Source organism: Ascidiella aspersa, chromosome 3, assembly GCF_963924565.1.
Source record: "Ascidiella aspersa chromosome 3, kaAscAspe10.2, whole genome shotgun sequence".
In the NCBI taxonomy this organism is placed as follows: Eukaryota; Metazoa; Chordata; class Ascidiacea; order Phlebobranchia; family Ascidiidae; genus Ascidiella; species Ascidiella aspersa.
This window is the reverse complement of record NC_139449.1, coordinates 16,825,302-16,852,767: the sequence shown is the minus strand read 5'-3', so window position 1 is coordinate 16,852,767 and position 27,466 is coordinate 16,825,302. Positions and strand designations below refer to the sequence as shown.

The 27,466-nt window shown below is 35.7% G+C and overlaps 4 protein-coding genes across 5 annotated transcripts; 3 read left to right on the top strand and 1 right to left on the bottom strand.

The window, feature by feature from the left end:
• Positions 1-2,025: 2,025 nt before the first annotated feature.
• On the top strand, positions 2,026-9,705 carry LOC146160443 (microtubule-associated tyrosine carboxypeptidase 1-like). Its single transcript, XM_083385963.1, has 6 exons — positions 2,026-2,685; positions 4,072-4,378; positions 6,665-6,941; positions 7,098-7,233; positions 7,328-7,497; positions 7,746-9,705. The coding sequence occupies exons 1-6, from the start codon at positions 2,033-2,035 to the stop codon at positions 8,054-8,056; spliced, it is 1,854 nt and encodes a 617-aa protein (XP_083242089.1). The 5' UTR covers positions 2,026-2,032; the 3' UTR covers positions 8,057-9,705.
• LOC146160442 (dynein regulatory complex subunit 3-like) lies at positions 9,407-14,720 on the bottom strand. Of its 2 annotated transcripts, XM_083385964.1 has the most exons (11): positions 14,532-14,720; positions 14,253-14,369; positions 14,014-14,180; positions 12,917-13,063; positions 12,693-12,812; positions 12,406-12,516; positions 12,081-12,257; positions 11,927-11,977; positions 11,713-11,864; positions 11,375-11,498; positions 9,852-10,485 (listed from the first exon to the last, which is right to left on the bottom strand). In XM_083385964.1, the coding sequence occupies exons 1-11, from the start codon at positions 14,689-14,691 to the stop codon at positions 10,237-10,239; spliced, it is 1,575 nt and encodes a 524-aa protein (XP_083242090.1). In that variant the 5' UTR covers positions 14,692-14,720; the 3' UTR covers positions 9,852-10,236. The 2 variants fall into 2 exon arrangements, with proteins under 2 accessions (XP_083242092.1, XP_083242090.1); XM_083385966.1 differs by lacking the exon at positions 14,532-14,720 and having other exon boundaries at positions 9,407-10,485; positions 14,014-14,098.
• An 8,926-nt stretch (positions 14,721-23,646) lies between these two features.
• LOC146160441 (rRNA-processing protein FCF1 homolog) lies at positions 23,647-24,680 on the top strand. The gene has a single exon (XM_083384204.1). The coding sequence runs from the start codon at positions 23,837-23,839 to the stop codon at positions 24,440-24,442; it is 606 nt and encodes a 201-aa protein (XP_083240330.1). The 5' UTR covers positions 23,647-23,836; the 3' UTR covers positions 24,443-24,680.
• Positions 24,681-24,703: 23 nt separating this feature from the next.
• Positions 24,704-25,859, top strand: LOC146160440 (phosphatidylinositol N-acetylglucosaminyltransferase subunit C-like). Its single transcript, XM_083384203.1, has 2 exons — positions 24,704-25,359; positions 25,473-25,859. Exons 1-2 carry the CDS (start codon positions 24,716-24,718, stop codon positions 25,525-25,527), a joined length of 699 nt encoding a protein of 232 aa, XP_083240329.1. The 5' UTR covers positions 24,704-24,715; the 3' UTR covers positions 25,528-25,859.
• The last annotated feature ends 1,607 nt before the right edge of the window (positions 25,860-27,466 follow it).

Below are 27,466 nucleotides of genomic sequence, written 5' to 3'. Positions count from 1 at the left end.
TTTGTCAAAATAAATTATTTTCAGGTCAAAATTTGTCAAAATTTTAATTTTTCCGGTCAAAATTTCCTTTTTTTTTGTTCAAAAAATATTCGCCTTACTTATCAGTTTCGAAATTTTGTCGTGCGCATGCACACACGTCGGATTCGATTCTCGAGTCCGACTCTGCAGCCCTGTGGACATCTAATTTACGTCTCTTTTTGAATATTCTTCAAAGATACGTATAAATGTCAGCTATAAAATTCGCTTTTACTTGGTTTCTTAATCGCACAGAAACACACGTGGTTGCTTTTAATAGAACAGTGGTTCTCAACCTTTTTAGCATACGGACCGGTAAAATTTCAAAACAAATTTTGCGGACCGGTGGACATACAAAAATTAAAATCAACCCGAAACGTAATAACAACAAAAGTATGCAACTTAAAAGCAAATAACGGAAACTTCAATGTAATGAGCAATTTGCTGCTGTCTTTTTGATATCATACGTGTTAAACGTGGTTCTATTAATTAAACGTTCGTGGTTCTATTCGCACAAATGGTCTTAAAGTTTAAGACTTCAACGAGTTGTAGACTAATTTTAAACACTTGCAGCATTGTGACGTACGATAAAGTCCAAAGTAGACGATTAACTCTATGTTACGTCACAATGCTGCAAATAAGGGAACTGGCGAAGTTTTAAATTTGTTGGACAAGCGGCCTTTAACATCTTACATTTGGCAATTAAGACATAAAATTGTAATATATTTTACCGACCGACAGGAAAGGTGACGCGGACCGGCGGTTGAGAACCACTGATGTAGAATGCCCTGCATTAAAGTTTTAAACCAGTAAATGTCACGCCACTTCTAGGGCATTGTGTCGTAATACGAACGGTTTATCTTAAAAACAAGTTGTACGCACACAACAAATAATGTTAAATACATCAGTTAAGACACATTCGTGACTGTTTTCAACCATTTAGTTAGCGCTAGTGTTAGTTATGTAATAACACTGTTAATAATGGGGTAGTGTTGTAATGGTTGCAATTTCTCTTTTTAAGGTTATATAACGTTCGCGTTAAATCAATTGTCGTACCCTAAAAAATCATCTCAAAATTTGTGCAGGGGTTGCCGACCCCTGATCTATGTTATAAGGAAAACAATGTATTCTATCACGTAATAAGAATTGATTGATTGTTCTGTCCAATTGTACTTGTACAGTGGATAGATCAGGGGTTCTTAAACTGGGGTCCATGGACCCCTTAGGGGTCCGTGAACCTTAGGGGTCCGTTTTAGGGGTCCATTAAGGCCTAATTGAAATATTAGTGTATATTTAAGTAATCAATTTTTCAAAGAAAACAGTTTAATTAAAAATAAAACGGTTTTGCACTGAATGAAATAAGACTCCATTTCACTCACATTTTTGGATCAAAATCAGTAGCCCCATAAAGTCTATTTGTATTGTGACGTAAATTTGTCAAAAAGTTGTCATAAAGTTATGTCATTAAACACTAATCTTCAAGAATCTGTTGTTTTTAAGGCAACCCATGCGCAAAACGTATATAGAAGAGCATTCCTAATCGCGCGAAGCGTGAAAAACAATTGCGGTAAAATTAGCAACATTTCCATGTAAAAGAATACGTCACACATTAACCACATAAAAAAAATCGCATAATGCCTAGCCCTAAAGTACGGACTATTTGTCTAAAACAAAAGTTTCCCTTTTTAGAGATAAAGGCCTTAAGGGTAATACATTTCTTACAACAGAAGAAAACATAAAAAAATGTATAGTTTTTTGTTTGTTTACATAGTAAAGCTGTCGAACAATATAGATTTTGGGGCATGGTCTAGTTCCCGCCCTGGAACCGGTGTATTTTGAGATAAAACGAACCTGAATGATATGAATCAAACACTTTTTTGGGGCAAATTTGATCGACCCGGCGCGATTTAATTTTTTACCCTTGTTTGTTTCGATCGCCACCCATACTTTGGAGCTGCTAAATAAATGTAACTTAAAATATTGTCACGTTGGCCATTTACAGGTTGGTAAGTCTCACATGGTTTCAAATGCGATGGAAGTTTTTGATACTGGGTTGCGAAACCAATTTGTTAGAGTTCGCGTGGATTGTTTCAGTTTGACTGTGGACAAACAATCGAGACAAAACAAAAACAATGGAGAATTGTTGAAAGGCGTCGAAAAGGAAAGCAGCTTTCCTGAAAAGACCCTGTCTGCTCCGCAACTTGTACCACAACGATCGCTGCCACCTCTATTTCGCAGTTTAACCGATATGCAACAGACGCCATTCAGTGACCAAATATCGGCCGTCGACAAAAGGCTGCCTTCTCTTTCCCTTAGAACATATACGCCATCAGTTTCAAATCGTCTGCGAAGAAATCCGCAAAATGTTCATCGGATTTTGGGCGCTAGCCTTCAAAATAAAACGACAGAAAACAATACGTCTTCTTTAGTTTTTTCTGAACCGGGCTTGGAAGAAGCAGAAGGTGTTGTTGGAAGCCTAAATTTCGAAAAGTATAAAGATTTTCCAATTGCGAAAAACAAAGAGAACGGTCAGGAACAACTTTCTGATTCTCGACCTACACATTCGAGGCCCGCTTTTAGACTAATGGGAAGCAAAGCCAAGTACTCTCAACCCAAAGTCATTAACGCTTTTATCAACAAGTTCAGCGGAACAACTACGTTATCCAACAGGTAACATTGCGTTTACTTTAAGTTTAAAACGTGTTCTCAGCAGCATTTTAAGTCTAGAACAGTGGCTTCCAGCCTTTTTGTTCTTGGCCTTTTTAGGTTTCGGAAACTTACGCGATATTATCATACTTAAATTTGGAAACCGTTGATAATTCTGGTGGGATTGTAACAACATTTAAAAAAGTCATGATTTTTCTTCTCAAGCACAAAAATCGATAAAACCATAGTATTAAGACCAACGAAATAATACAGCCCAATACACAGTAATATCCAGTACAGCGTATGTTTAAAAATCGTTTGAATAAGACCTAAATTTGTCGTAATAGGGCCTAAATTCTTTAGAATAATGCCTAAATTCATCGCAATAAGGCCTAAATTGTTTGGAATAAGGCCTAAATTCATCGCAATAAGTCCTAAATGTGGGCAGAGGGTATGAGACGATCGGGGGCCATCGGTCTGGCGTCGGCCGTTTTGGTGATACGTTTGGACGCCCTAGTCTGACCGGCGCTGTTTTGGCACCGGATTTTTAGTCCTGTTCGGGGTTATTGGTGGGTATTGGGTGGGGTTAGAAAATGGGTTAGTGTTAAAAGTTATTATTAGAGAAGTTAGTGATGTACTTAGGGGTGGGATTTGGGGTTAGTTAAAGTGTTGTTTATCTTATTCCGATGGATTTACGACTTAGTCCGAATTAGACGGTTCTAATATCATTAGTTATTAGTCCTATTTTGACGTTTTTTCGAATTGTGTTTTATTCTGACGTTGGTGTTGTTCTTATCTCGGTCTTATGGCTGAAGTCCGTGCTGTTCTCGGTCAAAATCGTGCCAAAATGTGCCATTATAATCCAGTATAAATACATTCCAGGAGGCAAGGCGTTCGTGCGAAGAACTTACTCAATAACTTTATTCTTTATTATTTACAATACGACAGCCATATTAGATTAGAGCTAAGCCCCCCAAAATGCATTTGGTTTCATTTTGCACAACTTGCACTTTAAAAGAGGTTGGTCCACGAGGCTAAGCTTATATATGATTCATAGAAATCGTTTATAGTAAAAACACTTCCGGGACGAGATTACTTTTATTGTTCCTGTAGTTTTTAACAAAAAAATTGTGATTTGAATCAAATCTTAAAACTATCAACGTTATGTTAGTATTCCAAAGTCGTGAAAAATTTGTGCCATGTGCATAAAGATGCATTTGCCAAGCTGGAAGATTTTTTTTTGGTGAAACACAGGCTTATTTAACTTTTTAATAAACTCAACTTTATTGAACCTTTAAAGTTTAAACGAACTATGATGCAACAATCATTTTTGTGTTGTTGTTTCAACCGGTACTTAAATAACCGGAAAATGGTTTTAAACTCTACCTGTAACAAAAAAACATACTATAGGCAATCAAGGGCGAACTCGATGGTTTCTATGGAAGAACGCCTAAGCAAGTCGATAACTCACAAACGGGGACGGGCAGCTCGTTTTCACTCCGCTAGGTCCATCAGCCAATCAGCAAAAAATAAAAAGCCACCGGCGAAAAAGCACGTCTGCCTACTCACCTGTATACGACCCAACAACCTTGAAAAAGAGAAGGAAAAGTTCATGGAATCTGAGTTCACGTACGATCCACAGTTTACATACGACTACCCACTTAGCGAGTCAGTTCGGAATAGATACAGCAGAGCGACAGATATGTACTTGTCACAGGTAATGTTACGACGTTCATATCTCTTAATATATCATATTTTAACGTAAACCAAACCTAAAATGTATTGATCATGATTTTAGTTCGAAACTGTGTTTTATTTAAAGGCTACTTCTAGAACGCTAAATTTATTTGATCGAAAACGTGACTGGTTCTGAAAATAATTTTTGCGCTTCATAAATTTAATGTAACATTTTGTAAAAAATATATATCTTAAAAATACTTTTTGTATATAAATTTTATGTTATTATTGGTTTCGTTCATGTTAAGCTGTTAGTATGTCGTTTCTCGTAAGTAGTTTTACTTTCTTTGTCGATCTTGGTAAAGCCTGTGTTCCTTGTGTAATGAGTATTGTTTGGGTATCAAATTTGTCTTTTCAATAGAATTAAATTGCCGAAGCCGGCTGAGTCAATTGAGTTTAGATTTCAAAACCTTTGTGTGGGGTCGTTTTGCTCTTTGGCTGACTACTTGTCCGACAATAAATATTGTAATACGGCCTAAAATAACTCTTGTCACTAATCCAAACAGTCCACTTGTTTTATAGCTTATCCAAATTGGTATGTGTTGAAGGTCATACCATTATCGTACATTATCCTACAATATATTGTATTATTTTTAGTTATTTTTTGTATGGATGCGGTTAGGAAAATCATGCGTGAAACCGTATGAAAAATGTACATAAAACGACAGCTATTTTGTTGCTGATTAGGTAAACATGTAGCATAATAAATGTTTCCAAAGGATGCGTATAGATAAGTGGTTTCCAACAGAGGCAAGAAGTTTTCTGGGGGTCGGTCTTTAGTTACCAAATGACAAATAATACGTCGGATGCCTTCGAGCAGCCGATGTGGTTGGTCACAGAATACACATCGTGCAATTGTACCTTTCTGTAACAAATGATATGAAAATGACTTTTCGGTGGACTAGTTTTTAATGTACCGATGCACACTATTTTGCTACATACATTTGTTGAAGTGATGAGTTTAGCATTCTGATTTTTTAGTTTTTGCATTTGCTAATAAAAAAAAAAGTCGGATTTGAGAGATTTAACACTTCGTGTGTACCTAATGTAGGCCTACCTGCGACCCCGAACACCCCTTGCGCGAGTGTGGATTAGACAGTGGCCCATAAATTCCTTTTGGCGCGACCCAAAATTACTAACTTGAAATCCTCGCCACTCAACGCGAGGTTTTTACTTTAATAGCTTCGTCCAAGCTGTGTGTTTGTGCCAATTTTTTTACTTAGTAGTTCAGGTTCAGGTCCGGTTTGTCCAAAGTTGTTTTTAAACCGGCTTGTCAAGTTTCTCAATGATTTTTTTGCACTGTTGCAATGAATATCATTTTTTGTTCGTTCCCGGAGATATAGCCTACGGTTTAGGTCTCAAATATACCATTATTTAGCTTATCTCGGATAAGTATTTTTAGGGTTTTACATTTATTCAATAAATAATAATTAATCAGCATGATAAAAGACAACGAATGTAAGTTATCTGGTGCTTTTCCAGATAACATTGATAGCTAAAGAATATTTTTGGAAATATTTTGCAAATGGCGCTGTGTATAATTTGACAAAGGAAAAATACAAGTTGTAAATCCTGCGGGAGCGAACCACTTGTTTGATAGGTTGAGGTTCGGTTAAGGTTCAGGCTCTTTAAAAATATTCGCTTAGGTTCCGGTTCGACTCTTAAAATCTTGCAAAGACACTTGGGTTCGGTAAAAATCAGACCAAACCTGGTTCGTAAAAATTCGTTTCGACTTCGGATCGACTCTCTGTAATTAACGATGACAAATCTGTGTTCTGCTTTTGTTAACATCGGAAATATGCCTAAGCATAAGCTTTAGAGCAGCCTTGAGTCTAACGATTATGGATGTCATAATCTGATGACAAAAGCGACTTGGGAACTAATTTATTTCTCGGTGTTGCTATGGGGTTCTAGTCCTTTCAACGCCCTCCTCCCTATAATTCGGAACTGAGCTTACTAAAATAATGACTGGCAAGGAGTGCTACTTTTAAGAGCGACCCACAAAAATGTCGAACGTCTTGTGACCCTTTTGAAAAAAATCAGTCAAACCAGGAAACTTAGTAATTATACGCTGGTATTAATTTACATTGAGGTTTCACGGCCTAAAGTGAATGGTCTCGCGACCCACTGTTTTCGGACCCCTGGTCTATAGAAAAACTTGTTTTATAAGGATTTACAAGTTTCCTGTTTGATCACCATGCCCATTTGCTTGTGGTGTAGATACGTCCCACAGCAACCGGTACATTTTACCCAAAATTGTATTCAGGCAATTGCCATAATGAAGAAGGTGCTGGAACGTTACGGAAACTATGAAAAATTCGAATGGGCAACAGGCGGACAATTGCTCACTAAAACCCAGCTTTGGAGCACAGTCAAGCGCTACCTGGAGCGAGAGGGTTTTGCAGGTGACGTCGTAGTGAACATCAGCAACGACCTAATTGCGAGAGCTGCTATGACCATAAACAGTGGTCGTCCCACGCTCAGCATACGGGAGAGCGCGGCAAAAAAGCTTTGGGTAGAAGGTCTCTTGCGCCACGAAATCGGTGAGTTATGTCGATTTTACCTCTTGTTTCATTTTCCTGTACATGGTCAACTTAAAACAACCTTGTTGTTTGTTAATTTACCGTACTAAAATATCGCATTACCCCAACAAGCTCTCGCTTGTTTGACAATTCGTAATATACCTACTTATTTCCAAGGAACTCATCACCTTCGCTTCCATAACAACCGCCAGCAAGTGTGGCACAGTGCCAAAGTTCGACGACAAATGGGTTTGAAGCCTGCAAACCCCACTGAAGAGGGTCTGGCCAGTTTGCACAGCGTACTAATGAGAAAGTACGTTGTTCAATGATCCTTTCGTTTTGAAGTATAGTCAAGGTTCATTGTTGTGTTTCATAAAACTCGTTGAATTGTTTCTTCGCTATGGCAGGGATCCTTCTCTTTGGAGGTCGGCGATTCTCTATTACACGGTATACAAAGCATCCCGCATGTCTTTTACCGAGCTCTTCCAAGACCTGGGACAGTACGTCGTCGATCCCGAAGTGCGCTGGGATTATTGCATACGAACAAAGCGTGGTCAGATAGACACGTCTAAACCTGGTAAGCCCCTGTTGTAAATACATTACACCATTGACAACATAATTCGAAAACCGGTTAGTTTATTCATATTGTTTTTCTTTGACATAATTCACTGGCAAGTTTGTTACAAAAACAGTATTTAAGTTAGTTTACCTAAAAAGTTATAATAAACTTAATACACAATTTGTCTTCGTTTTTGCAGGATTTTTACCTATAACATTCACTTTTTGGGAAGAAAGCATTTCTTAGTTATATTTTGGCCTTTGCAGGTTGCTTCTGCAAGGACCAGGTCTACTTGACTGGACTTCTGCAGTTGCTACAAGTTCGCCATACGCTTGACTTTCACTTGCTTAGCACCATGGGAAAAGTGTCACACGAGGACCTGGAAATGCTCAAGCCCCACTACAACCCAGAACGTACTAAAATACCGAGCTTCATGCAAGACATTAACGAGTACCGGAGCAGGCTTGATCATATCGTCGATGTCAATGGACTCGAACAGTGGCTGACAGTAAAATCTAGTCAAAACAAACTGATTTCGTCTGATCAGACAAAGTGTAATAACACTGGTGATAGCTGACCTGAACATAAATTAATGCTCTTCGGCTGATCGGCCACAAGATAGACATTATTTTAGGATAAGTTTTAGTCCCTGAGTTTACTTTTCGATCGAAAGCACTGTTACACGGATTTTTTCCCCCTTTTTTGTTATTTTTGATATAGGGCTTCTAGTATTTATGTAACAATTAAATGCTTAGGCCTAATGCAAACCCTTCTATAGATAAATCAAACAATTATGTTTTTGCGTACTTCGGACACAGATCTTGGTTAAAAGGTTCACATTAAACAAATTTCTAGCATCCGTCTAATTACATAATACTTTAAAATTGTGAACGAATGGTATTTCGAATACACTAAAATAAGTCAGTATATATTTTTTTAATGCAAACTATTTTTATTAATTATGTTTACAAATCACACCTTATAATATGGATGTTTAAAGCACAGAATCGTTTGCAGAAATCTGCTACCTGTGATAAATATATTGCAACATCGCCAATTTTTTTATTAATTTTGTTTGTACCCTTTCACATTTTTTTATTGAAACTCCGCATAAAACTTGACTATGATGTGACAGTTTAAACATCCACATTAATCATTATAACGACAAAAGTGTATGCTCTAATGCTCTTTTTTGTGGACAACGGCGGTTTACTCAGAGGCAAAATAGTAATAAAAATATTAATCGTTGGGAAAAACTAATATATTTCCTATATAGGAATTTACAGTGGCTTAAACAAAACAATTTTTTTGTTTTTTTATACCGTTTCTCAATAAATCTTAAAATTTTTTGAAAAGTCAAACATACCAGAACTGTAGGTTGCCGTACTTACGGACCCCTGGTTTAAAAGCTTGTTCAATTCTCATGACTGTTCACTGTTCAGTTTTGTCGCTTATACAAAACAATCTATTTAGTATGATCAATTTTATATGGGGCCTATGCCTATTGGTGGATAGCCATTTAATTTTTCGATTGTTTTTTTTAGAATGGAACCTTTTTAGTCAAAGCTACAACTATTTAGAACTTAGAACTACAGCGTGGCGCATATAATTATAATTGGGCATAACCCAATGGCGGAAAACATCGCCTTTGGATTTTGATGGATCGTACCCACGTTAAATAGGTGGTTTAACCCTAAATAGGTGGTTTGCAAGAAGTGTAAAATGAAATAGAAAGGCCCGAATAATTTGATGTCATGGCAGCAAAACAAAACCGTAATGTCATATTGATTAAATATGGAAAAAAAACTTTTTGAACAGCATAAGGTTAATGTGCGACCGGTAACAATGATTTTTTTCTAATTTTACCCCTGAATCAGACCATGTTAATGTAGAACTATACCTTTAGTGCAGGACTGTACCATAAACGGTCCGCGCGCGGCCCACGATTTAATAACATTTTTCGTTTTTTCTATCTTAATACAGAATTGAGGACTTGCTTGTGTAGTGCGCGATCACCCAATTGCTAAAATAATTGGCGAAAACAACAACGCGCATAGTTTTCCATTCGTATAATAGTTAAAGTGACCGCAACGTAAGCGTATTTAATGAATTCGCCATCTTATTTCAAATACAGTTCGTTACCACACCAAGTGGATTAGGGTGTGTTGAATTTTTGCTAAACACAGTGAGTTGTTTGTTAAAGCATAGTCACAAATAGGGGCGGATCCAAGAGCAACCTGGCCATGTTCCAACCCGAACTATATTTACGGGTTCGCTCGAGAATCAACTTATGTGTGCGGCCTGCGAAGATTTCTTGCTTTTGCAGCCCTTGTACTCTTATGGGTTGTGCAGGCCTGGTTCGCGTTCCAGGCTTGTTAAACTTAATATTAACGTGGAATGCTATAAGGCAGAAAATGAAACCCGCAAATATTAAAATGATAAAAATATTTTTACGTGCTTTTATGACTCTTTTAAATACATACTCAAATCTAATTCAAAATCGACCAAAATTCTGAAAAACTAAAAAAAAAATAACGAGATAAAATATAATGTAACGTGGTATATTAAGAATAAAAATGAAAAAAAAAACAGAAATCTTAGGTTTGACAAACAACAGCGTCGACTCAAAATTTCTAAGTTTGATATAAGCACAGCGAATATAGTGATTTTGTAAAAAAGTATAGAGGTGTTACGCCACACACCTAACATTTCTGCCAAAAAATGCAAGAGTCAACACAGAAGAAATAAGGCCAAAAGCTAAGGCCTCCCGGCCTCGGGCATGTCGAGGGTGTCGATTTCGTCGCGGACGTGGTCGACGTAGTTAGATATCTCAACAACCCGTGCGCGGTTTCTTGAGCATTCGGTGACGTGTATTCCCTGCATGAGGCCGGCGATCCAACCTCCGCTTCGGGTCACGATCTCGTCCTCCCGGTTGTCGATCTTCACCAGGTGAACGTCGTGTGATGCGCCGATTGCGTTCACGATTGTGTCCTTGTCCACGAACAACTAAAACATCGCATGGACTTGAAAAACATGTTAAAATCGCCACCAGGACGGCAGTGGCTGTAGAAATGACCGACTGGTAGGGCTTGTAAAGAAGATTAAAGTTATCTTATAGTCATCAATAACTTCAGTTTGCACGCCCGATGCTTATACTTGCTCGTATAGATAAAAGTGTTAACTGAAGAACACGCAACTGTTAATGGGATAGTTGCCAATAGCATACAGACAAAAACTTATTATCTTAAATGTTTTATAGCTGTATGACAAAATCAAAGCATGGTAAAAACACTGTGATATGTTGTCATGTTAGTTGACTAGATAAAATATACCCTCGTTACCCATGCTATTACGGTCACTAGTTTTAATATTTAACTGTATTGCGTGAAAATTGGCAACGTAGTTTTCTAGGCTCTATCTAGAAATGTCCCGAAATGTATGTGAAAATCTAGAATTTAATGTTTAGAATAGGAGTCACCCAGGACGCGTACGTTGTTTAAAGTTCAAGGTGTCTATTTCGATAATTCCCTTGAGCAAAAAATAGCCTTGTCCATAACGAATGTTTCGTTACAATGATAAATTAACCTGTAGCATGCAATTTGTATACTTCACTATCGTTAGCGAAAAGGCAAGGCATTACAAAGTTGGGGCATCCATTTTCTCTATAACGGAATACTTTTTGTCACTCGCTGGCGCGTCTATGATAAAAAACTTTTTAATGTTAAACAGGTTGTTTGTCTCAACTATCAGCAGATCACAGTGGGACACAGAACTTCTTAACATGTATATTAAATGTTTTTGTGTGCACATTTATCAATCAAATGTTCAGTGCTAATTATACGCGTGCGGCGTGCCCCATGAAGAAAAAGCGAAACAAAAAATTCGATCAATTTACCATCCTGAGATCTTCAGGTAATTCCTCCTCTAACTCGTTCTTTACAACCTTTTCTAGTACCAACATACATGTTTCAAGCAACTTTTCGTTGTGTGCATTCTCAAGGTCGCGCAGTTGGGTGATTCTGCAATGTCGTAACGTTAGGGTAAAACACGCCAAAAAAAAAGAAAAAAATATTGATTATCACATATTTTTTTATATTCTGTAACACAAACAACCCTAAATTTCTGATTAACATAATGATATGCCTAAAATATGCTTTATGACAGGGAAACCATTTTTTTAGCACCAACTCATCACTACAGTGTTGCTTTTGTAATGATGTATGAACTTATTACAAGGCCTGGACGTTTTCAACGAAAGAAGACATCAAGTCGGTCAGGTTTCTTTCAAAGTCTTTTATGGTTTCTTCCAACTGGTCAACCAGCTGCATTTCCAATCCCATCAGACAGTCCCAAAGATCATTAACCTCACTATGGTATTCTGTGATCTAGGCAAAATATTGGTAAATGATTCACAAAGAGAAAAACCAAACAGCAAAGAACTGCATACCTTTTGCTCAGCAAAGTTGGAATCACTACTTGACAGTAGATCAACAAACAACTAAAATGATAAAAATAATTTTACAATGGTATGTCAATGCTATTGAACTGGCCCAAATATTTGGGAAATAAATATATCAACAAAAACAACAACATAAAAATACCTTTTTTTTATACGACTCAAACTCATCAATGCGATTTGATGCTGATCTTTTGTTTTCTGTTTGGGCATCTTTAATGCACCCAAAGAATTCTTGCAATTCGTTGGTGCGCTTATCATATTCAGTCACGCCATACTCAAAGACTTTAAAACAAACTGCTGTGAACTTTTCTTGAAAATCCTATAAAAAAAGCCTTGTTCAATAAAGACATATAAATAGTTTAGTATACCCTGTTTCTAGCAGATGCTACACCAGTATTTTGACTAACTGTTGTATGACTGAAACAATATTAAATAAAATGAAATAGGTGAATACATTGAAACACTACCTTAAGCATATCTTCCAAACCAGGAAGCTGTCCAAGTTTATTGCCTTCTGGATCTTCCTTGTAAAGTGCTTCAAACAACTCTTTACTATCCAAATTCTCAACATATGCATTCTGAAAAATAACTACAGGTCAGTTAAAAATAGGAAATAAAAAAAATGGGTTCAAAATTGTAGATATATATATATGCTGACAACAAAAGTCAAAAAAAGTTTATAAAGAATTATATCCAGAAATGCAGATAAGACTCTGATAAAAACAAACTTAAATAAATTAATACAATAAATTACATAATGCTTTTGTTTTTCCTCTTCCTCCTTAGCTTCATTTTCTTTTGTGATTTTAGCCTGCTTTTCATTGTGCATCAATTCACCAAGTTTATTTTCATATAAGCTATTTGCCTTTCTCCTCTATAAGGAAAATGGATAATTTTTAATTAGGAAATTGTGTAATAAATATAACAAACTTTTTAGTTCTTAAATAGACCATTATTAAAAATGATTGTTAGCCTTACTGTGTCTTCATCAATTAGTCTGAAATCCAAATAAACAAGCTGAGAAAGATATGCAACTGTAAAAAGTCTGTAACCAGGATCATCGCACACTGGATTTCCAGTCAAATTCAGTGTTCTTAAGTGTTCAAAACGTCGAAGGTAAATAAGCTGCAAAATAGTATGTGTGATAACAAAATAAGAATTGCCTATTTAAAACAGTTCCAGTTGCTGACCTAAACCTGGCATCATCCAACTTTTTTTGGTAAAAGGGCTGGATAACTCTAAAGACTGGCTAATGTAAGGAATAAAGATGATATAAATTTTGTATTCATCTTGTTTTGAATCAATTATTATAAAATGAGTAAAGATAAAAGAAATATATTTATAAAATTGTAGTTTAGTTTAAAGTTTCATCAAAATTTAGCTTAGTTTTGTACCCTTGTTTAAACACACGAACCAGAAGAAATAAACCTGCATGACAGATCTGGCCTTTGAGCTGTAGCTTGGTAACCCTGGCCTAAATTTAATATCTATTAATATGCTATTTGCAGAAAATACAGTTTAGCCTTGATGAGACAAAAAAACGTCCTAGTTAAGTCATTTGTAAAATAACTAGAGTTCAAGTCTTACTAAATAAATAACAAGTCATCAGTTGCTTAAGTCAAGTCCCAGTCAAATCATAATTAGCGCAAGTGAACTCCAAGTCAAATCCCGTAATAAACAAAAAACATTATTATATTAAAATTTGTAAACTGGTCCATAAAAATAATACAAAAGCACACCATATAGTAAGAAAATTATTTTATGCGCAAAAAAAGATAAAAAAGATAAATAAGCCAATTTTTGCATTGCCTAATGAAACAATTTATTTCAACCAAAACCTTTATTTTAAAGTCAATTCTTCAAAAGACTTGAGTCAAGTCACGTCATTGAAAACAGTTAATTAAGTGCACTTAAGTCGGGCAATTGACTTAAGTCATTATAACAATGGCTATTGGTAACAAAGTAGTTGCAAAACAAAACAAAAACGTTTTAATTTAAAGAAAACATGCAATTTGTTGTGAAATTTAAAATATTTTATTACAACAGCTAGTTTATTATAAAGATCAGAACCATACGTTGTCTAGTTGGTCGACTTTGTTGTTGCCCACTGACAGCACATGCAACATTGGCAGTAAATCCATGTTTTCAAGACGAGAAATTCTATTGTTAAACAAAGTTAAATCTTCTAGTTTTGTTAATTTCTCCAGTCCTTCAATTACTTCAATGTTGTTAAATGATAAATCTACAATAAATTGAGAACAATATTACTCAATAAAACACAATTAATTATTCAATTGAATTTCGATAAACATACCAAGCCATTTCAAATTAACAAGGGCGTCCAATCCTTCAATTTTCTCAATAATGTTATTATCCAGTTGCAACTTAGAAAGTTTAACGAACTGCCAAAGATTGTCAATTTTCAAAATATCTAAAAGAAAATATATTACAACAAACATTTTGTCCAGAATAACTAAAAATAGTACTGTTTTATTAAATAGTAGCACAAAGGGAATAAGCAAAAGCAGTAGTGGCTTTGTATAAGATGGCTTCTTATATTGTTTCATTGTTTTTATTTAAAATTTTGACTAACTTCGGAAATCCAGTCTTAGTCCAGTGACATCACAATAATCCATGCCCTCTTGTTTGGCAATCTTTCCAGCCTCTTCTTTTGGACCCTGTTCCTCAACTGCCTTTCGGAGCATGTCATCATCTATTACAGATGGTTCAACAGTGTCATATAAGCGACTCATTTTTCAAATTCACTGTCTACAAAAGTTAAAATTCCTGTTTAAGTAAGGCAGCTTAACTTGCATAGCATAATCCGCAATATAATGTAAAGTTGTATTAGAACTTTGAGGTATGATTTGTGACTATTTGGTGAAAAAGCACAAGGTCAGGACTCTCCCAAGTTTCTTCTGCTAACTTTACATAGACATTAGATAGATAGATATGATTTTATTTGGAACATCAAAAAACAAAAAATGGTCGAAATCAAAACGTTTAGCAATATTTGACATTCCCAGGAGACAGCGAAAAACCGTATGGTTCATCATGACATATGCAATTAACACAACTGTGGGACCATGGCACTCCCTAAAAAGAAAGACGTGTATATAAGTAAAAATATGTATTTTTTTAGTCTTTGTGTGGAAGTTTAATTTCTGTGCACCCTGAATCTCATGGTAAAAAAATATGGAATTAAACTTGGCCTTTCTAGCTTATCTTGCAAAGGTTTGGCGTAGAATTTCAGTAAATCCTGCCGAAAAGTGCCATGAAATGCAGAAAGTTGTTGAGGACCTCAATAGTAAAATAGTACTCTCAATAAAGTATTTCAGTCTGACCTGTAGACCTGATTACATTCTAGGGCCTTTCGGCCAAACATCTTAGGCATAGAATGGTTGTCCAAAAACACACCAGTGATGTCATTTGGCGTATAAAAATAAAGATATAGCAGTTCTGGAAAAATAATTGTTGGGAATCTTTGGCGGCCATAAATTATACAATGCATACAGAGATGCCGAATCATACACAAACAACCTAAATGTGTTAAGACCCAATTCTAACACACAACAACACAAGTTTGAATTGGTACAGCACCCTTAACAAAACTCAAACAACAAAATGTCTGAAAAACTGGTTTTAAGTTTTTGAGACATTTGACATTTACAATAGTATAGACACCTAAGGTTCGACTTGGGTTTGAATTTTCCTCAAAATAAGTTTTAGTTCGAGCTTGAGATAACCCAATACCGTATTACAAATCATGGTTAAGTTTTGGTTTTAGTAACATTTACCAAAAATCAGTTTTAGTTCATAGGTTTGGTTTGGTTTTAGTGTATAGGTTCACCCATCAAAAGCCCACAACAATTGGCGAATATACATATACCATAATAATAGTTTAAGGCGCTGGTCTAGAATCCTACAACTTTTTTTAGGTAAAGTTGGGCAACCAGTCGTTAAAATTGCAATTGTAAACTGGGAAAATAAATATAATAATACTTGACTAACCTAAATCAAACGCTAACCCAAATAACGCTGACTTCATATGCGGTAGGATTTCAAACCAGCACCAAAAATCAAAATACTTAAGGAGTTTTAGTCAAACTTGAAGAAGTTTTAGTGAAACAAATTAGAAAAACACAATTATAGTCTGTTAATTATAATTATTATCAGCTGAGTATCGGCTTTTCATCCGGTTATAAGTACTATTGTTAACTCGTTAATTAAACCATTTGTATTACAGCGTTGCTCGTTGTCATGGATTTTAATAGAAATCATATAATTATTAGAGGAAAATAGAACGGGCGGTGCATGTCTTTCACTGATCTCTATGAAACCTATGAAACGTGGATATCGCAACTAGTGGGTAAAAAATAAAGCCAATTATAGAAAGCGAGTCCACCTTCTACTCTAATAATTTGGTGGAGAAAATAACTTGTAACTGTCTAATTAGACCCAAAATCTGCATTTTAAGGACCTGACAAAACCAGCGTAAAATTTTCCCACTGTAATGCCAACCAAACTTTAACTTTATGAAGTTCGCGAGCGTTGTTTTTGTTTGAAAATCTGCTGGTAGTTCTCTGAATATTATAGTTACCGGTCACAAGTTTTTTAAAACGTGAGTTAGGCTACTGCGCAAGGTGACTATAGATGGTCTTTTTCTGTCATTTTTTTCTTTTTGGAAGATGCCTGGCTGCAGATTTTGGTGGCTTTTTTGGTTCGATTTATTACTGATAAATGATGATAGATGAAGCTTAAGGTGGTTGCATATTAAATATAAATAATATACTAAAAATAGTTGTTAATCCCACGGTTGTCGTCCCATAGCTAACAATTTCAGCCATTAAATGACGAGGGTTTATATCAACTTCAAGATTTCTCTTAACCTTCAAGTTTTATTAATTCCTCCATTTCACATAGCGTTTTTACAACAATTTTAGTCTCAATAAAATGACACGTTGTTGCGCACTTTGTTGATAAAATGTAAAAAATGTTATATCAAAATTAGTAAACGTGTTCGAAAAGGATTTAGCATAAAGGAGTACCGTACCGGTATAGTGTAATAAGTTTGTCCCGTGTACTTTACTCTGTGCTATTTATGTTGTTCATTGCTCTATGCTTGTTTGTGCCATTGTTGTGGTGCAGGTCACCCGATTCGTCAGAAAGTAGTGCGTTAAACCATAAGAATAAAACGTTAAACCATAAGAATTTTTTAACTCGTACGCTTATGAACAATAACCAGTGTTGTAAACAAGTCATTTCAAAATGACTTAAGTCCCAGTCAAGTTATTTGTAAAATAACTTAAGTCTAAGTCAAGTCTTTTCGAATAAATAACAAGTCAAGTCTCAGTCCAAGTCATCAGTTGCGCAAGTCAAGTCCCAGTCAAGTCATAATTAGAGCAAGTCAACTTCAAGTCACGTCCTTGTCATAAAAATAAAGCGTTAAACTATTAGAATTTTTAAACTCGCATGATTATGAACAATAACTGAACTAAAAACTAACGAACACGGAACATATAGCAAGCAATTTGTTTTTTGTGCAAAAATTTGGACAAATAGCTCAATTTTATAAAAAAATACTTGAAGAAATTCTTTATTTCAACCCAAGTCATTTGTTCAAAAGACTTAAGTCAAGTCAAGTCATTTGTCCGAAAGACTTAAGTCAAGTCAAGTCATTTTGCCCAAAAGACTTAAGTCAAGTCAAATCATTTAAAAACAGTGACTTAAGTCAAGTCATTAAGCCCGTTTATATGCACGTTTAAACCGGATTCGAATCTGATTCGTTAATTCATTCTCTCTCGTTTTGGCGCTGGAATGGATTAAGTTCTCTCGTTTCCTAATCTGACAAAAGGAGTGGTTTTCAATCCGTTCTTCGCCTAATCTTTTCGTTTCGCTGACGGCCGGAATTGTTTGATGTTGAATGACCTGCTTTAACGCAGTAAACATCACGCCACTTTCGGGGCATTATGACGTAACACGAACGGCTAGTCGTAAACAAAACAAGTTTAGCGCATAAGGAAAGAACATTACATACACTCGTTAGAATCAGATACTAATTTGTGACATAGGCGCTGGTCTAGAATCCACAACATATAACATTATTTGGGTTAGGATGCGGGTTTGGGTAGGTTTAAATAGTAATAGTTGGCCCACCCTCACCCAAATATTGTACTTTGCTTTAATAATTGTCTCAACGCTGTGGTAGGATTCTAGGCCAGCGACAAATACAGTTTTCATTAATGTTTGGTACATTTTATCACCTTCTTTTGTCCACTTTGCCTTGTATATAGCGTTGGCCAGCACAAACAAGCTTAACTTTCCTGCACTTACATTCTGTGTGCCCGGTAAACTGAAACACTATACAGACAGTCAAAAACGTACTTAATCGGCAAACCTAACTCAAGTAATTCTTGGGTTTTTTTCAATGTTAGGTTAATAAAAACGAACAAGCAGCAATAAATTGCTACCGCAAGGAGTAGCCTAAGCCGAAAAATTGGTTGTGCGTTAGAGGTTTACTGGAATATTAAGTAATAATGCATATCAGTGCAGTTTGTACACTGAAGCTGGCTTGAATTTCGCGCCATGTAATTACGACGCTGGAACGGATTACTTTTCAAGCCGGCTTGAACCTTAATCTAATCTGCCTAAGAAAGGTGCATATAAACAGGCTTATTGACTTAAGTCATTACAACACTGACAATAACTGAACTAAAATACGGAAAATGCAACATATAGCAAGCAATTTGTTCAAGTCTTTGACTTAAGTCATTACAACACTGCTAATTTGACTTAAAAAATGCACCCGAACCCAAATAATGTTGGTTAATTAGATAATTACAAAAACGCTGTAGGTCCCGATACATCAATGTGTGACGTAACAATCCTATATACCCTGGACGAGAAGTTATCTTATGTCCACCCGAGTTTATGCTTTTTCCACAGCGTTCAAATAATTATTAAATTAACGCACATTATTTGGATTAGGGTTCGGGTTAGCGTTTGGGTGTTGGTGGGTCAAGTATTATTAATTCTATCTCACATTTTTTGCAATCGTTTGTAAATTTTCAGCGAACATTTTCAAATTATCTATGCCGGGAGTTTACCTAAAGGTTCAATTAGTGTATTGCCATGACCTCAAGGTCAAAAGTCAGACTTTTCTGCCCTTGGATGCACTAATTGTTGTAGACATTTTTGCTTAAAACTGCCCTAATATCTAGCGGACCGGTGGCGGTCATTTTGGGCTCTGCGAGACAATTTTTTAGGACCGCGAAACATCACAAATATCTAGTATGATTTACCTAGTTATTACCGTTTGTTTAATATTGCGAGGTACTGATTAAATTAATAAAAAATTAGCAAGTAGAGAATTTACTTTTTTGAGTAATTCTGCTATGCCATGTTTCCAAGAACTATACAATATACATTTAATACCTGTGTTTAATTTTTTTCAACATAATAAACCAATAAAAACGGTTTGGATGTTTGGTACAACCAAGGGTAAAAACTACCCAGAAACAAACATATTTTTACCCACATAAGCCCATTTAAACTATAATTTTGGTAGGTATAGCACACTTGTCACAGATTTTGGGAGGTCGGTGACAGGGTGTCATCTAGTTGTTGACAGGGTGTCATGAAATCAGTGACAGCGTGTCACCGAGTCACTTACAGGGTGTCACCAAATCGATGGCGGGGTGCCACCAAATCAGTGACAGGGTGTTACCAAATCAGTGACAGGTTTCATCGAGGCAATGACAGGGTGTTATTAAATCGGTGACAGGATGTTACTAAATCGGTGACAGGGTGTCACTATCACCAAGTCAATGACAGGGTGTCACCACTTTTTATGGACACCCTGTCAGTGTCCCTGAATCACTAAACCTATCAACCATTTGTGACACATTGTCACCGATTTACTGAAACCCTGTCAGTGATTTGGTGAAACCAACGCCTGGCGTTGGTGAAACCTTATCACTGATATACCTGCTGCCATCGATTAATTACATACTGTCACCAATATCCTGACACTCTGTTTCTGTCAGTAAATTGTGGACAGTCACTGATTTGTTGACATCCTGTCACCTATTTTCTTACTAGGCCGGTATTGCCTTCGCCGACTCGCATGAGCTCTATAACCGTAAACCGCGTGATGTGTGTCACATAATCACATTAACTTACAAAGTACTTGCTTTGCTAGCATAGTTGCCATTCTAGATTATTACACAGGGCAACAAAAAAATACAAGTTGAAAGTTGGCTGTAATTTTTTAGTTGAATTAGGAGCATTTTGCCCCGCTGAATTCAAAATTGACAATCATTTTGCTCAATCAGGTCAGGTTTTTTTTCTAAATTGATTTTTTTTAAATTGTATTTTATTAATATAGCGCATATAGTTGTAAATAAATTTCGATACTTTTATTCTTCTATTTACAAACAATTTGAAGAGATATTAGTAGTTGATTTATGTAAAACATTTCTCACTCAATACACATAATATCTTAGAGGATGTATTTATTAAAAATCATAGAAATTGAATGATAACCACAAATTTAACAGGGGACATGTAAGTTATATCACGTTTAACTAATTTCAAAACATAAACTTCCGCTTCTTAGACTCTCTTGAGTGCTCAGCAGAGGGAATATCTCTCTTGAGAGTCTAACAGTAATCTGCCATCATGGCTGCATCCCAACGTCCTTGATACATGGTTTCCATTTCTTTTATGTCCTGATGGAATCTCACCCCCTGCTCGTCACTCATAGCACCAAGTTTTTTGGGAAACCGATCCATATGGGAATATAGATAGTGCATTTTTATGCTCATGTTACATCCAAGGTTTTCGAAAGCATGGAGCATGTTGGGGATAAGTTCCTCATAGTTACTGGCCTTGTTGTTGCCCAAAAAATTTTTCACAACCAAAACGAAGGCCTTCCATGCTTTCAATTCTAATTTGGTCATTGACTTCTTAAACTCCGGATCTCTGATGACGAACTTGAGGACCATCAAAGATGCCCCCTTTTAGCTTCTCAATAGATAATCCGGGGAAAACATGGCACAAGTAAGAGAAGCAACCACCATCCTTGTCCAATGCTTTGGTGAATTGTTTAATCAAGCCAAGCTTGATATGCAAAGGTGGAAATAGTATTTTGTTTCTGTCCACCAGAGGATTGTTTTTACTATCCCACATGCATAAAAAGCAAGGGTACTTGGTGTAAACCCTGACTGTTGTCCCAATAAAAAATTTACCATTTTAAGGTCAACACATATAAGCCACTTGTGCTGACAGTAAGAGATTTTCTCCAGCACATACTTTACTGAATCGTAGTTCTCCTTTAGTGAAGACGAGTGAAGTGATGCATGTGCCATCAGACAAGAGGTTCTTTTTCTTTAATCTGTATGCCAAGAGCTCAGCTGAGGACTTCGGCAAATTAAGATCACAAACAAGATCATTAAGCTCACTTTGGGAAAAAGGATGAGGAGTATCATCGCTAGAACCCACCTCTTCATACTGTTGGCTCTCTTGGTGGTAATGAGGGAATCGCTATCACTTTCGTCAGAAGGCATTACATAGACGGGTACTGAACATTTATCAGAGTGCGCAACAGGACGACGTGCTGATTTAAGATCAGGATACTTAAGAACATGACAATTTTTTCTATTGATCCCAGTAACATCAGTAGCGCAACAATAGCAGTCCGAGACATGGTTCCGTGGCTGCCTCCATACCATGGGTATTCCAAACTTTAGACTGGTTTTCTTGCCTTTACTCCACTGACGAAGGTATTCCGTGTATGACTTGCACACCATATGAGGAGCCCAGGCTTTGTCCTGGTCACCAAGTTTCATACCAAAATAGGCGTGGTATGTTTGCTTTATGAAAGTTGTGACCTGGTTTCTTTTAGAAACGAGTGTATATTCACCGCAGATATAGCAGAATATGTCAGGCCTATTTCGGCAAGATTTTCTAGTTGAAAGCATTATAAATTATAATCTAATCACTTTTATTGACCTACGAAAAAGAAACAAAAAACTACTAATTCAAGCACGTAAAAGATGTGAAATGTTCAAGACTTAACATAAAATAGCTTAAAAAAACAAGTCATTCTTATTTTTGTTACTGCACATCAATATCATTCTAAATCAATTGAAAAGCACTAAACAATTTCGAAAAAAAGACAATTTTCGAAAAAAAAGGTTAAAAAAATGAATTGTGGGGTAAAAAAAAAGTTGACCTGATGAAGCAAAACCAATATTATTTTCGGTTTCAGCACATAAATATCATCCTAAAACAATTAAAAAATCCTAAACAATAAATTTTGTGTTGACCAGTGTTATCCATCTGACTTAGTGACAGATTCGGGCGTTAGTCTAGAATCCTACCGCAATTATTAAATTAACGCACAATATTTGGGTTTGGGTGTGGGTGGGTACAGTATTATTATATTCATTACTTAATAATAATACTTGACCAACCCTAACGCGAAACGCTAACCTGCACCTTAACCCAAATAATCTGCGTTGTGGTAGGATTCTAGACCAGCGCCCAGATCCGCTATCTATGATAAATATCTCAGTAATTTTAAAAGTTTTTACGAATTGAAAAAAAATAGTGATGTATAAAGTCAAAATTTCGGTAACTGGTCATGTAATGCTCAGTGAAATGTTTTATAAAACAGAAAATCTTAGATCTAAAGCTTTAAGCAAGATCCTTTATCCAACTTTATACAGCATTAGGCTTTAAATGTTGATTTTTTTTCCAAATGTATTGAATAATTTTTAGATTTCTCTATAAAAAGTCAAAGATGTTTCTTTACTAAATTTAGTGTAATTCTAGATGCTAACTGTAACAAAAAATGCAACTATGTTGCTTGTGTTATGTTGTGGAAAGGCCGTTTTGTACTCGCTTCAGCAAATCTAAACATATATGTTTCCAATTAAGTTTTAAAATACTGTAAACTATTGGTTTTCTTAGTTGTGTTAGTTCATACCCCACCCCCACATAACTTTAGGTTTTTAATGTAATTCATAACTAGTATTTAATAACATTTGTTTATTTTATTAAACATTTTAAAAATTATGTAACAAAGTTACATTTTTCGCACATAAAATATTTGCCAATCGCTAGTTTTTATGGTACTAAAAATTATTTTGGATGTTTGTAGAAAAATAGTTTTACTGTGAAAAAAACTAACTTTATATTATTTAGGCTGTTTAACCTGTCATTCTATAAAGCTGGGGTAGGGTAGGCAAACTTTTTTCTAGTCACGGGCAAAATCCAAACTCATAAAGGTCTCTGCGGGCCATTAAATTTAAACTGTGTAGACCTTACGCATCTTATTATAACAAATGCAATGACTGTTAATCAGGGTTAACACTAGGGTATACTATATATAGTTGGAGAGGGGTCTGAACTACACATTCAATGCAGGAACAAGATTTGCACAAAGCGCCAATATTTTTTTCCTCAACTTAATAGTTTAAAATAGCCCAAGAAATATTAGAAATGACCGTTTGCCTGGATTTTATAGTATCATTAATTAAGGATGAAAGGTATTGCAGTACAAACCAAAAAACAAAATATGTCATTAAAACCAGGCAAAGAGTTGAACTCAAATGTTCTAAAGTGTTGTTTTTTTTAGTTGCTAAGCTGTAATATTTATTTAAGATAAGTTACCTTGTCAACCTACTGTATTTTTTAATAGATTTACCTTTCAAAATAGCATTGGATGTCAAATATTGGTTAAAATTGCTGTAATAATTCTGTATAGAAGAGAACCATACTACTTGAATTGCCTTTGGTTATTGTTTCCAATCTGGTAATATTGGATATTGCTACTTGAAACCACACTTAACTTTTGCTGTTCAGTTGTTTCCTAAGTAAGTAAGACTTCAAACAATGGGAAAAGATAAGAGAACGAGAAAGTTTGCAGAAATGAAACGAATGATTTCATTGAAAGACAAACGTATATCAAAAGAAAAAAGAAAACCAAAAAAGAAAATCGTAAATAAAAATCCTAGTGGTGAAATTATAAAAAGAAACATTCCCCAAGAATCTTCTGCCCTGTTTTTCAAGTACAACAACCAACTTGGGCCACCATACCATGTTTTGGTTGACACAAACTTTATTAACTTTTCTATTAAAAACAAAATGGACTTGATTTCATCCATGATGGACTGCCTTTACGCAAAGTGTACGCCATGCATCACAGATTGCGTAATGGCAGAACTGGAAAAACTTGGACCCAAGTATAGAGTGGCTTTGCGTATTGCTAAAGATCCCAGGTTTGACAGACTGCCTTGTATGCACAAAGGATCATATGCTGACGACTGTCTTGTACAGAGGGTGACACAGCACAAGTGTTATATTGTCGCAACATGTGACAGGGACCTTAAAAGGCGTTTAAGAAAAATACCTGGTGTACCAATTATGTATTTGTCTCAGCATAAATACACCATTGAAAGAATGCCAGATGCATTTGGTGCACCAAAATCTGATCAATAAGTTGTTATATTATGTATTTGATAACCAACTTGTGGTTACTTTGTGTCATTGAATCTGTATTTTTCATGAAACTTAAAGACAAAAAATGCTGTGATTGGTAAAATATTTGTAATGGCTACTTGACTTAATAAATTTTGTTATTGCTTGTAATCCTCAATTTTTTAATAATATGTTAAGTTATCTGAAAAAAATTTGACTACCATGTAAACTTTAATAGATATTCTGTTGTTATTACCAGGGACTGTAAGTATATTGTTCTTGATTCCTTGCAGCATGACATGGAAAAGAGTGCTGTATGAAGATCAAGGTGTCTCAGACAATTATGTGGATGTGTCTTTTCTAAAAGATAGAAGAACTGTAGTTCAAACATACCAGCATAAAACTTCGATCTATTCATCAATTGCATTACTGCATCAGTTCTGTGTGACACTTGCATTTGTGCTTGTTTGGTTGCACATGAGTGAAGGTCAGCTTACTGCTCACCTGGTTCTTTTTATTTCTATTCCCACCTCTGTAATTTGTTATGTAATATTTTTTCTTGCAAACTTAAAATCTGGCAAGGTAAAACCAAAAAGACTATTGGAAGATTGCAAAACTGGCATATTGCTACTTAGCTATGCAGGACTCTCCTCACCTATACTAAAGACTCTCACAGACACAATAAGCACAGACACAGTTTATGCAATGACTGCATTTATGTTGTTAGGTCACTGCTTGTTTCTTGATTATGGGTCAACCAGTGTACTGGTGTCACGCTCTGTATCTCTAAACATGGCAATATTTGCAGCTGTGTGTCTTGCATCTAGACTTGAAAGCATTCTGCATACTTATGCAACAATTATTTTAGCCTTAGCTCTCTTTGGGCTATGGCCAATGGCTCGGCGACGTCTTGCTGTTCAAAACCCAGCTTTTCTTAGGTATCTAACAGCAATTTTATTTGTTTGCCTGTTTTACATATTACACTTAAGAAGCTTATTTGGTGCTTTCACATTTTTTGTTCTCTGTTTTTCAGTAACTTTCGTTTTTCCAGGCATTCTTGTTGTCCTACAATCACAGAAAAACAACATCTACGGCCCTTGGGATGAGGCAGTAATTTCTAAATAGCGTAATAAAATGGTAATTTATCAGACCTATAATTGTTTTGGTAAAAATGAAACATGCGTGAATTAAGCTTATAGGAATTTTTTCACTGTTTTTAGTATTAAAAAATCAGCAATAAATGTGCAATTTTTTGTTCATTGTAAATGTTCCGTGCAGGAAATTCTATTAAATTATTTGTGCGGACAATCTAGGGCAGGGGCCACCAAACTTTATTTATAATCTCGGCCGTCAAAAACGCTAGGATTTACTATCTCTGGCCGGAAATTTTGTGCATAAACTGTTTCTATACCAGGCACAGTAATATGAATCGAGAGCTCCTCTGGTAAAGAATTACAATTACTAGAGGAGCTGTTTTTTTATGTACATAAAACTTTGTGTCGAACTTCATTAACTTTATTTTATCATTAAACAAAGGAAATATAAATAACTATATGCAATAAAAACTATAGTGAGCCCTAATAAATTGTACAGTTTAACGTTTTATTGAAATTAGTTTTGAATTGCACCCGGACTTTTAAACCTTAAAAGCTTTGGGTAAACTCCCGACATAGATAAAACGAAAATATTGGCTGAAAACATCACAAAAAAACACAAACTAGGAGATACAATTGATAATACTTGACCCACCCGAACCTAAATAATTTGCGTTAGCATTTATTTTAAACACTTGAGTAAAAGCCCAAACTCGGTGACTCGGTTGGGCATAAGATATAATTTATCGTCCAGTATATATAGGATTGGTATGTCACGGGGTGGCCAAAAGCGTTTATTAATTCAACGCACGTTATTTTGGTTATGTAGGGGTATGGGTCCGATTAATGAGTCTTCATTTATATAATTGCCAAGATGAATCGACCACACTCCTACAAGATTTGAGATGGCCTGTCTTCGTGAGGCCATTCAGGTCCAATACTTTCCTTTAGTTCTGATACATGAACAGTCAATTTTGCTGTCTTAGTAACAGCTGTAAAAGCCTCCTCTGCACTAGGCAGTACTGGGTGATACTGGTTGATACTGGTTGATACTGGTTGATACTGGTTGATACTGGTTGATACTATTTTTTATTCGATTGTGTCACTATACTTATTGGCGAAAATATTTCTAAAATGCACAGGAAATATTGACGTAGATATTCTTACAATTTTCAATAATAAATCACGTGACAACAAGGCGTGGTCTAAACCTTTTTCTCTCGACTCTTATAGACGGAAATAATATTTTTGTCCAAATATGGCTTGAACAAAAGCGCTTCGATCTACATTGTGACGTAACTGGCGTTCGATTCTAAAATAATGGATTGTTGACAATAAGGCGAATTTCAAAACAAAGCGCTCACATTAAACGGATATACGTAACATCACATTCAGCTCTGACGCATAAAAATTGGTGTAACAAGGCATTCGTTGCAAGAAATCTACGTAACGGAATTTTACCGAAAACTTTCCGCTTATCGTTTGCACATTGGCTGCAAGGAGTGACGTAAACATTACATATGGTTACAAAGAATTTAGGCCATAAATTTTTACTGAAAATTTTCCGTTACGACACATCGATTAAAACAAAAATTCTCTGTGTAAACACAATATGACAAAATGGCTTCTACAAATATTCCCACGCTAGATTTTGGAACAGCTTGCATATTAAAAGCTGGTTATTTGTTTGTGAAATGTGTGTGGACACGTGGACGCGAAAATTGTTCGATCACATAACGCATTTGCGCAATTGTTTTAGTCAGATTCCTGATTCCTCGAGAAAGTTTTCTCTTTGGTGCCTGAATTAGCAACCGAGGACTTTGATGTCAGCGTTCGCTGAGTTGCTCGAAATTGTTGTGTGCTTGACACACCATTGCATTGCTGTGGATTGAGCTTTTCAGGCGATCTGTGCGGCAGCAGGGGAAACTCCCTTATTGGTGCGTTGTAATTT